An 11,562-nucleotide genomic window follows, 5' to 3' on the forward strand; every position below is an offset into this window, starting at 1 on the left:
CCTGTCGGGCGCTGGTCTCTGCTTCGGCATTGCTGGTCTCTTGTTTGCCCAGGTAGGCTTGTTACTGACTGAGACACTTGCATATCTTTCCCCCCACACGCGCACATAGTTGCAGATCCGGCGTATGCGGCCATTTCTAAGTTTTCTTCACGGTGCTGCCGCTGGTTTATTTTTAAAACACTTTAATATTGAAATAAAACTTCCATTAAGTGAATCACAGTGTGGAAATCCTCATATGTGGAATTATACTGAGTTTTGACACATGTCTACAGCTGACTAACCAACATCCCAGCCAGATATAAAATACATCTATTTTCTCATGCCTTCTGAGGGTTTCTTTATAGTAGTTTGGCTTTACCTATTCTCAAAGTCATATAAATGTAATTTGTATATATGTATTCTGATACCATTCTAATGGCAGAAAGTGAAGAGGAACTAAAGAGCCTCTTGATGAGGATGAAAGAGGAGAGTGAAAAACCTGGCTTGAAACTCAACATTAAATAAACTATCATGACATCAGTCCCATTACTTCATGGTGAACAGAAGGGGGAAAAGTGGAAACAGTGACAGATTTTATTTTCTTGGGCTCCAAAATCACTGCAGATGGTGACTGCAGCCATGAAATTAAAAGACACTTGCTTCTTGCAAGGAAAGCTATGACAAACCTAAACAGTGTAATAAGAAAGCAGAGACATCACTTTGCCAACAATGGACCATCTAGTCAAAGCTATGGTTTTTCCATTAGTCATGTACGGATGTGAGAGCTGGACCATAAAGAAGGCTGAGCGCCAAAGAATCGATGCTTTCTAAGGGGAGTGCTGGAGAAGACTCTTGAGTCCCTTGGACAGCCAGGAGATCAAACCAGTCGATCGTAAAGGAAATCAACCCTGAATATTCATTGAAAGGACTGATGCGGAAACTCCAATCCTTTGGTCACCTGATGCAGAGAGCCGGTTATTAGAAAAGACCCTGATGCTGAGAAAGATTGAAGGCAAAGGGAGAAGTGGGTGACAGAGGATGAGATGCTTAGATAGCATCACCAACTCAATGGACATGAATTTGAGCAAGCTCCAGGAGGTAGTGAAGGACAGAGGAGCCTGGCGTGCTGCAGTCCACGGGGTCACAAGGAGTCGGGCACAACTGAGTGACTGAACAAGAATTCTGATACGTGTTTATTCTGGTTTTCCATCCATAAGCGTCCGTAAGTTGCCCTTTTCTGTTTTAAACTAGCTGAGGAGCCCAGCGCTCATCTTCGGCAGATGGACCACCTGGTTTTCCAGTGTTTGCATTGTGAATAGTTCTGCAGGGAGCATTCCTGTGTAGATCTTTATGTGGACACACCTTCATTTCTTGGATTAACAGCCAGCACTGGAATTGTGGGGCCAGGAGGAGCTGTGTTTGTAACCTTACAAGAAACTGTTCAGTAGTTTTCCAGAGTGGTTACACCATTTTAAATGCCCACCAGCAGCGTGTGTGAGTTGTTGGCTCTGTTTCATTAACAGTTTCTGTTGTCAGTCTTTTAAGTTTTAATCATCCTAGTGGGTATGAAGCAATAACTCATTGTGGTTTTAGTTTATATTTCCCTGATGCCCGGGGACGTTGCGTGCCTTTGCGGTTCCTTTTTGAAGGGTGTGTTCAGATCTGCTTGGTTGTCAGCTGGGTTGGTGGGTTGTTATTTACTTGAAGTTCTTCATATTTCTGAATTTAAGTCCCTTGTCAGATACAGGTATTGCACGTCTTTCCCCCTGTATGTAGCATGAATTTTTATAGTTTTATTGTCTCGTTTGATGAACAGAATTTTTCAGTTTTGATAAAGTTCAACTTGTAAATTTTAATGTTTAGTTAAGATGGGGGGGGGGGGGCAAAGGAGACCTAACTCATCATTAAGATATTATTCTGTGTGTTTTCCTAGAAAACTTACAGGTTTAGATTTTGCATTCGATTCTGAGATCCATCTCAAGTTATTTTTATATGTGGCGTGAGATGGGGGTTTCTCCTATGGACTTCTAAGAGTTCCACATCCATTGTTGAAAAGACTTTCTTTTCCCTAGTTAAATTGCCTTGACACGTTTACTTGATTGTCCATATGTGTGTGGGTCTGTTCCAGTGCTGTTTTAATTCTGAAACTGTGAACTGTCTTTCGCATTTAATGTCATGTTTAAATTATATGAGCATCTCTGTCCACTACATCAATGAAAACCCTGGACCAAAAAAAAAGAAAAATCTAACCCAGACAGTTGAACTAGAGATCTCACCTGACCATCCTGTTCAGTATTGAAACCTGCTCCCATATGCCCCTGCCCCTGTGCTTCTGGCTCACCCACCTTCCTGGCTTTCTGTGAGGGTTGGACCGGGGCCTTGCAGAGCCCCTCAGGCAGGGCCGTTCTTCCCTGTCTGCCCATGGCCCCGGGGCAGGTGGGAGGAAAGGCAGGCAAGGGCAGGGCTCTTGCCGGGAATCCAGGTGTTTCCCAAATAAAATAGTTGATGCTTTACCAGGAAATAGCCCTCATTCTGCCATGAATCCTCAAGACAGCAGATCAAGTTACTGTCACTAATTTTCCCAGTAAATTTTGCTGCTCTCTGCAAAATGTTATCATAATTATTAAATGTGATGAAACAGAAAACTAACAGGGTGATGAGCGGCATGAGTTCCCTTCATTTTATTTCAGTGACTGCATTCTCAAGAGCTCTCTTCCCTTTGAAACATTTGTAAGATGTTTTCTGTAATGGTTTGTCAGTTGGGCGCTCCATGTTTAAGGCCATCCAAGAAAAAATACAATATATCAGCTGTGTGACTGCTTCCTCATAACCACCAGAAGAGTCTGTAAGGAAGATGTTTGTTTGCTGTGGTTTGCTGCAGGCTTGGCTTCGCGTTTTTCAGAGGCCAACAGTTCACTCAGTGCAAAGCCCTCAGCTGCCCCCTTCCAGAGCGTGTCACGTTTTCAGCTTTGTCTGCAGCACACACTGAGGGGGACGCCAGTTAGCAGCAGCGGCTCTCGTTTCTCCGGGTTCTCCTTGTGCACAGGTGCCAGGCCCCCCGGCAGCCCCAGGGGCTGCGGAGTGACAAGCCTCCTTCCTCCCTCTGCTCTTCCTGTGTCCACCGTGTGTGTCCACCACGTGCTGGGCCCAGAGGAGGTGCTGGGGACAGGCCACACGGGTGTGCAGCCATGCATCCCCACGGAGCATGACTCACAAGCAGGGGGGTTATGGTCCGTGTGTCCGTAGCTGGTGAGCCTCACCCACCGCAGAATTGTCTTTGAAGCAGCTGACCCTGTGGATGTGGGTTTTCCCACGTAGCCATCACAGTTCAGTGCTCAGCCCACCAGCGATGAGGTTCATTCCTCCCTTATTCATCCAGCAGGGCTGTGATCACGGGCTCCCAGGTGGGTGCTCGTGAGGAGAGATGGGAGCCTGCAGCCCCTGTGCCCAGGTACCCTGGTCTCACGGGGACCAGGCTGGGAGCCAAGTGAGGACGGTGTGCAGTGGGCTTGGGACGAGCAGCCCCTCCTCCTACCCTGAGGGTGGGGTGGGGACCTCCCCCAGGCAGCAGCATTCAGTCTAGTCCTAAAGCAGATGCGGCTAGTACGTGTGGAAACGGACCGTCCTGTGGACCTTCACCCAACCCCGAACTTGGTCTTATTTATGGGTGATTCCAAACAACAGAAGCTTCCGTGCCAGACAGACAGGAAACTGTAAGGGGGGAAAGCCGGCCTCCTTGTCACCTCAGAATGTGTCCCTCTGGGGACATACTGGGGACCCTCCAGGTAGGAACGTGGTGGGGGCTGGGTGCCCTTGGTAAGCTCCAGTGGAAGACTGTCAGTCCGTCCAGGCTGCCTTGTAAAACACCCCAGATGGCGCAGCTTGTAAATGACAAGCACGATTTCTCACACTGTAGCATCTGGCAAGTCCAGGACCAGCTGTCTGGAGGAGTCCCTCCTGTCCACTGCTTGTGCCCCTTGCTGCGCCCTCACTGGGGAGCTTCTGGGGTACTAATTGCACTGCTGAGGGCCCCGCCTCGTGCCCTGAGCACCTAGCTCTCCAGCATTGCCTTTAAGGGGGTGGGCTTCAGCATCCGCATCACAGGGGCACACAGACATTCAGACAGGAGCACGGAGCCGAGGCGCCCCTGAGACTGGAGATGGTGACAGCAGACTGGCCCGCCTGCTGAGGGTGGAAACCGGGGCAGGAGGGCGCCCACACTGGGGGCTCAGTTCTTTCTGGAAGTTTCTGGAAGTCAAGTTGCAATCAGCCAGAGTTTATACCAATTGAGATACAGCTCAGTCATTAAACTTTACACATTTTATTGCTGTTCCTATGACAAGAGTATCTTCTGAATGTTCTTTTTAGTAGGCCATTGAATCTTTTTTACTTTATGGAGCAGTAAGAAATGCATGAAGGAATTTGAATTTAGAGGGACTGTTGTGCATCTATATCTGGGCACTGGCATTTAGAGTCTATAAAATCAATTGGCAGTGAAGGTTTTATTTACATGTGAGGACCTCAGCTAGACCACCATGCTGCTCTTTGCCAGATGTACTGGAGTACGCCTGATAGGGCAGAAATGGGCCGGAAAGCAGTGAATCAGAAGTGTCCGTGTGCTGCTCTCATGAGGATTTAATGTCCTATAAAATACCTGTATATATAATGGAGAAGCAAAAATATTAGAAAAGTATAACAGGCCCATGCCATAGTTATTCTTTTTTAGAGGAGGAAAGCAGTCACTGTTTACTGAAGTGTGTTTTTGGGTTAAGAACTGTTGTCAAAGCTCACATTGCCTGCGATGCCCAGCCGCCGCCTCTGGCTCTCTCTGGCCGGCTCTGCCCCTGAGCCTCCCTTTCATATGTAGCCAAGTGAAATGTAAACTCCGCGGATGCGGGGGCCCTTGCCCGGGAAGCAGCTTGGGAAGGCGGCCGAAGGTCTGGGGGCCAGGCGAGGCTGCAACCCCCAGCCTTTCCAGGAGGTGACCGAGGGGCCCCTGTGGCTCCCAGCTCTCAGGATGGTTTTGGCACAAGGAAAATGCGGTCTTGCTTGCTTTTCAATCGCTTTACTCTTTATCCTTCATTGTCGGCAGTCTCTGTGGGGACCAGCCTTTTAAAAATCAGTGAACTTTGCTGGGTTTGAAATCAGGGTGAGATTCATTTTATTTAATACAGGAAGTTTTCTTTGGGGAAGTCTGGCACAAACTGACTTTGCAGTCTCTTGGAATTTAATTGAATCAGCCCAGTGGAGCAAGACAGGGCCAGGGGCCCAACGTCTGTTGGTGGGTTAGAGTGCCGTCGACCCCTGGCTGCCTTCTGCAGGGCTCCTGGTCACTGAACGAACCCAACACGCGAGGCAGTGTGTTTCCGGTTGCAGGCACCAGGGTATAACCAGGCTGTTGCCTGAAGTTTACTCCTGCCACTCACTGTGCTGAAAGTACTGGGCGATCTTTGCTGTTCAGTTGCTCAGTCGTGTCCAACTCTTTTCAACCCCGTGGTCTGCAGCACACCAAGCTTCTCTGTCGTTCACATCTCCTGGAACTTGCTCAAACTCATGTCCATTGAGTTAGTGATGCCATCCAACCGTCTCGTCCTTTGCTGTCCCCTTCTCCTCCTGCCTTCAATCTTTCCCAGCATCAGGATCTTTTCTCTTGAGTCGGCTCTTCGCATCAGGTGGCCGAAGGTGTGGAGCTTCAGCTTCAGCTTCAGTCCTTCCAACAAATATTCAGGGTTGATTTCCTTTAGGATTGACCTCCTTGCAGCCTTTGGCACTCAGCCTTCTTTTTGGTGCAGTTAATGTCAGAATTTAAGTTTTCAATGAGTTTTTGAATTTTGTGCCAGGAAGCCAGCTTAGCGGTATTCCACATCCTAAAAACCCTGAATAGGGTGGAAGCCTGGCCACATTAGCCTTAGGAATAGAGTGCCTCCTCAGGGTCCAGGGGTGTCTGCTGTTATTTCCTCGTGTGACATGGTTTTGTTTGCTCTTGGTGGCACACACACACATGCAGTTTTTTATGTGGGATTGTCTTCCTAAGACAAAGTGTGTATTTGATCTGGACCTATTAACAACCACAGTGAAACAGTTGAATTTTCAGACATTTTGGGACAGTGCTTTCATTAAAACTCCCCTCTTTCCTTCAGGGAATACCTCAGTTACCATGTGCCAAAGCATTATACAACTACGAAGGCAAGGAGCCCGGGGACCTAAAGTTCAGCAAAGGCGACATCATTGTCCTGCGGCGACAGGTGGATGAGAACTGGTACCACGGAGAGGTTGGCGGCGTCCACGGCTTCTTCCCCACCAACTTCGTGCAGATCATCAAACCGTTACCTCAGCCCCCGCCTCAGTGCAAAGCACTTTATGACTTTGAAGTTAAAGACAAGGAAGCTGACAAAGATTGCCTTCCGTTTGCAAAGGTAAAGTTAGAGCACATTGCCTTCTGTCTGCCAGCTCTTCTGTGTACCTCCATGCATGAACTATGGCCTGTACAAAAAAAGACAATAGTTTTATGTGAACTCTCTCTCTGTGCTTCTAAAAATATGTGGAAGCAGACTTCTCAGATCAGAAAGACAGTAATTTTGTGCACAGAGTGTTCTCTATGAAAGATGATTTTGGTTGACGCGCTGTATGGTATCATTTTCATATTTCGGGCCTAAATGTAATTCTAAGCTATGTTTTCGGGTGGGTGCATGCCACTCGGGGATTTTAATTCCCTGAATTATGAATAACAAAGTGAAGCATCATTACTTCCTTATTTTATATGTAAATTTCTTTGCTGAAAAGCATACCAGACTGTATCTACTGAATTGATAAAATGCTCTGGGATTTTGACCAGAATGTTGTGTGTTTTTGGTAAAGAAAAACAGTAGGATGTACATTTCAATGGGCTTTTGATGTTTTATCGGAGAGAAGGTGAGCAGAGCCTGAGAGTCCATCTAGAACGGGAGTTCAGGGCGTGGGTGGGGTGGCGGGTGCCGACAGGCTGCTAGTCTGGTCTGGTGCCCTTCAGTTCATCACCTCATTGTGGTCACATCCCAAAGACATGGCATGGCGTCTTAATTCGTGTGCTCTTACAACTTGAGTCTCCTGTTAAAAAGAAAATTAGGTGGCACGCTTCCTAGGGTCGGGAGGAGTAATGTCTGTTGATGTCTCTTCAGGACGACGTTCTAACTGTGATCCGCAGAGTGGATGAAAACTGGGCTGAAGGCATGCTGGCAGACAAAATAGGAATATTCCCAATTTCATATGTTGAGGTGAGTCAGTGTGTGGAAGCATCAGTCTTGTTAGTATCCTGCTTAGCGGAGCAGTCTTGTGTGCAGGGTGAGTATTCAGGAGTCCTCACCATCATTTCTCAGTATACACACTCGTTGCCTCACTGTTGCACACTTAAGTGATACAGTGTTGCATATCCCTTTCTTGGATAAAACTAGGGAACAAAGAAAGACAAAAACCTAGTCTACTTAAGGGAATAAAAAGCCCTCATAGCAGAAAGCCCCAGGAATGCCCCTGCTCTAGATTGTGGGATGGAATCCCTCTATCCTGCCTTACAGTTCCTGAGGACCGGGGGACTGTGAGATGTTTGAGCTCTGTACTTTGTCGCCTGCCAAGAGCATTGGCGTGTCTGTCGAGTGGGGACCCTGAGCCGCCTGTAGCCTCTGGGTTCCATTTGCAGTTTTGGGGTCAGAGGGTGGGTGGTGAGGTCCTGACTAAGGTGGGAGATGCGTGTATCTCTGTGTTTATGTGCCACACCTCAGAACTCAAACACTGATTTGCAGCGTAGCCTCCAGTCAGCATTAATTAAGTGATGAATTGCCCACACTTCATCCCAGCAGCCACTTAGCCACCCTCCCCACTTTAATCAGCTTTATTCAGAAACATACAGCCAATCCGATTCAGCAAAGTCCATCCCAGCAGCCACTTAGCCACCCTCCCCACTTTAATCAGCTTTATTCAGAAACATACAGCCAATCCGATTCAGCAAAGTCTCTCTTTAGGAGTATGTACTAAGTAATATGTTATATTAAAGAATAAACAAACTAAATTAAAAATGAACTGCTGCTGCTGCTAAGTCTCTTCAGTCGTGTCCAACTCTGTGCAACCCCATAGATGGCAGCCCACCAGGCTCCCCCGTCCCTGGGATTCTCCAGGCAAGAGTACTGGAGTGGGGTGCCATTGCCTTCTCCAAAAATGAACTAGGAAGTTATAATTTACAGTAGGCCTTGTAACATCATGGGCTTCCCTGGTGGCTCAGATGGTAAAGAGTCTGCCTGCAATGAGGGAGACCCGGGTTCAGTCCCTGGGTTGGGAAGATCCCCTGGAGAAGGAAATGGCAACCCACTCCAGTATTCTTGCCTGGAGAATCCCATAGACAGAGAGAACCCTGGCATGATACAGTTCATGGGGTCGCAAAGAGTCGGACATGACTGAATGACTTCACTTTCACTTTGTAACATCATATATAATAAAGTTTCATGTCCTTTAGTCATAAGAGTTTCATACAAAAAACAAAGGGGTATTTATATATAGTTATGACTGATTTACGTTGTTGTGTGGCAGAAACCAACACAAAATTGTAAGCAATTTTCCATCAATTAAAAAATAAACATAATTTTTTTAAAAAAAGGATTTAATGCTAAAAACAAAGTTGAAGACGTTTCAGAGACTGAAACACCAGCCCAGACAACCCTGCAAGGTTAGCTGAGATCCCAGAAGGCTTCTGGGAAGAAGCAAGTTCTTAGCGATGTCTCTGTGGTTAGGTAGGTAGCGCTTCACCAAGAAAATGGAAAAGGTGCCTTTTTACAGCAGAAAGGACACTCACGCAGGATGACCAATGTGTGCACAGGCCAGAAAGTAAGAGGCACATAGGCTGTTGGGAAATTGAAGGTGATTCTGTTTTTAAGATGTCAACGCATGTATCTTAAGCATGTATCAAAGTAAAACCACATCACGTTTGTGCCTTTTCACCTGAGGCATTTGCTTTGACATGATCCTGAGAACAAGAATGACAAATTGTGTCGTTAGAGCCATCGTTCAGTCTCCCTGTAGACAGTGAGATGGCCCCGTTTTCATAATAAACTACTTTGACTACCATGTAACCGTGGAAAGGTAATTCAGATTGTGTACACACCTTGAGTTTTGTTCATATCCTTCAAATGTTCTTGTTTATTACAATTGTTTTTCCTTCTTTGGAAGTAAAGAACAGAGGAAATTCTCAGCTCTCAGGTAACCCTTCCTGTACATTGTTTATGTATTCTAACCGTGGTCATGGAAAGTTACACGCGTTTCCAGGTATTTGGATGGTTACTGTTGGGAGCGTGGGTACACGAGCTTAGTAATGAGAGCCTGTCTCCACCTGTGTGAGCTGAGCTACAAGCCAGCACTTGGCGTGCAAGTGCTGGCCTCCACACCAGGCAGGTGTGCAAGAGGACTACCGTGCTTTTGTTACCGGGCGGGTGTAGAATTGAGTGACGGGCATGAATGATCCACCCACAGCAAACCCAGAGTCACTGAGAGTCGCTTGAGTCGTGAGGATTGTTTACTCTGACTTTGGTTGGGAAGACAAGCGTCTGCCCAGGTTAAAGTACTTGTGTTCTCCTGCCTCTTAATTTCACAAGAGTAGTTTCCTCATTTGAACTGCTGTTTTGCCAGTTGAGACGAGTGAACAGATCGTCTCTCTTGGGGGGAGGGTGGGGACTGTGAGCTTGTCGTTGATGTCTGGCCGTTGGATGGACATTCCTGGCACCTGGAGATTGGCATGGGGTTCAGCCTGTAGGGGAGGAGGCTAGATTTCAATAGCAACCTACAAAATTCAACTGTTCAAGTAAAGGACAGGTGGCTGTACAGGCCAGCCTCACATGGAGTGAACCCAGCTAGTGTTGGGAATCACAAACTGGGGCTCTTTCCTGCGTAATGTCTTCCTCTTGCTCCATAAACCCCTTCAGGGCTCAGACTGTCCCCGCTGTAAAAACAGACGATGTTACAGAGACCCAGTTGTAAATTGTTTCTTACACCTTGCAGACACACGTTGAGGTCTGCACCGTGTTAGGGGCCTCTGACTTTTGCACGGTGCTGCCCCAGACTTACTCCTGAGGATCGAGCAGGTACGTGTGATGAGGCATCTCAGGGGCCCTGACCCCGCTGTGTCCTGTGCACTGCGGTCCAGAGCTCAGATTAGACGTGACCCAGAGGACAGCCGCACAGTCCTTAAGGGCCCCAGTGTCCCATCCCATGAGGAAGTCAGCTCAGGGCCAAGTCTCCAGAGCAGCATGCGGGCTGTCACAGCCTCACCAGCAGGGCTGGAACCCCAGGTCCTGCTGGGCGGCTGGTCTGCAGAGATGCCTGCGGGCGGGACTTGCCTGAGGCAGCAACTCTGACCGGGATGGCGGGGGTGGGGGGCTGGGGGTGGGCCTGCTGCAGGATCTTGGGCTCAAGTCGGGAGCTGAGCATCAGCAGTGGGTGAGGAGAGAGCTGAGTGGGGAACCCAGGGCGTTAGAGGCACTCCTGGGGTGCTGTCCCCTCCCCTGTGACCCCCACCCCTCCCTCCATCTCCTGTCTCAATCCTACCCCCCTCCAGCACCAGGACTGTGTATCCTGCTCCTGACCTGTGTCACAAGAGGTGACAAATGACCTCTGATTAAAGTACCAGAATCTTCAGGGTTTGAACAGAGGAGAGTCTGGTGGGAAGTGAGCAGGAAGAGAAAGGCCATGTGAATGTCCTCCAATTCTGCCCCTCAGGGCTCTGAAGAGGAGGGGTCTTTGCCTTGATCGCATCATACCCCCCCGGAGACTTGCTCATCGGAGCCTCGATGCTGTGGATTCTGTTCTTTGGATGAATCTCCCTGGACGTGGGAAACTAGGAAGGAAGGAAGATAGACGTTCCCTGGGGAAACCCAGGGGACTCTTGGAGAAACCACATCAAGATATGTGTAAAAGGCTGTGTTTGTCAAGGACTGAATGTGGTTTCAGAAGAAACCAGTAGCTTGCTACTTTCTTTGTTCAGAAATACCAGGCTCCTCTAAAACCACACGGAAGATTTTAACGCCCTCATTAATTCAGAGCTGACTCACTCACATTTCAGGGTCATTTGGACAAAGATGACATGATTCTCAGCATGCCAAAAGTTGGGATGAAGTAAGTGCTAAATATGGCATTTTGGACGATACTCAGACATTGTTGCGTATTGTGGGCTTATGAGCTGTGCATTTTCATTAAATCTAGTCATGCATGTAAACTATCACTCAGTTTTTCCAACAAAAATTTAGTTAGCAACTCTGCTACAGCTGGAATGTGAAAGTGGAGGTGGCGGGAAGTGGGCATGGCCTGTTGGACTGCAGTCTTGTTCTGTGGTTGGTGCTGGCAGGGGCGGGGTGGTGTGTGTGTGTGGGAGGATGTATCCCTCAGTTAGATCTCGGCCGGTGACCCCTCTGCAGGCACGCCTGCCCTCGGCGCCTCCTGCAGAGTGATTCTTCCTCTGCAGCTGCCCTGCCTCACACAGAGGGCGCTATGGTCCTGAAAGAACTTGGGCTCTGAGCCCAGAGGGCCAGGACCCCAGTCCTGGCTGGACCAGCGGTTGTGGAGTGACTG

The 11,562-nt window shown here is 48.2% G+C and overlaps 1 protein-coding gene across 5 annotated transcripts in view; it reads left to right on the forward strand.

Annotated features, from left to right (window-relative positions):
* The window catches only part of SH3RF1 (SH3 domain containing ring finger 1), a 157,440-nt gene that overhangs the window by 105,885 nt on the left and 39,993 nt on the right, over window positions 1-11,562 (forward strand). For all 5 annotated transcript variants that reach the window (XM_027964644.2, XM_042243566.1, XM_015093285.3 and 2 more), the window contains exons 3-4: window positions 6,120-6,395; window positions 7,137-7,232. In XM_027964644.2, the coding sequence (XP_027820445.1) occupies window positions 6,120-6,395; window positions 7,137-7,232 (372 nt within the window). The remainder of the gene's footprint in view (window positions 1-6,119; window positions 6,396-7,136; window positions 7,233-11,562) is intronic.

Source organism: Ovis aries, chromosome 2 (genome assembly GCF_016772045.2).
Source record: "Ovis aries strain OAR_USU_Benz2616 breed Rambouillet chromosome 2, ARS-UI_Ramb_v3.0, whole genome shotgun sequence".
Lineage (NCBI taxonomy): Eukaryota > Metazoa > Chordata > Mammalia > Artiodactyla > Bovidae > Ovis > Ovis aries.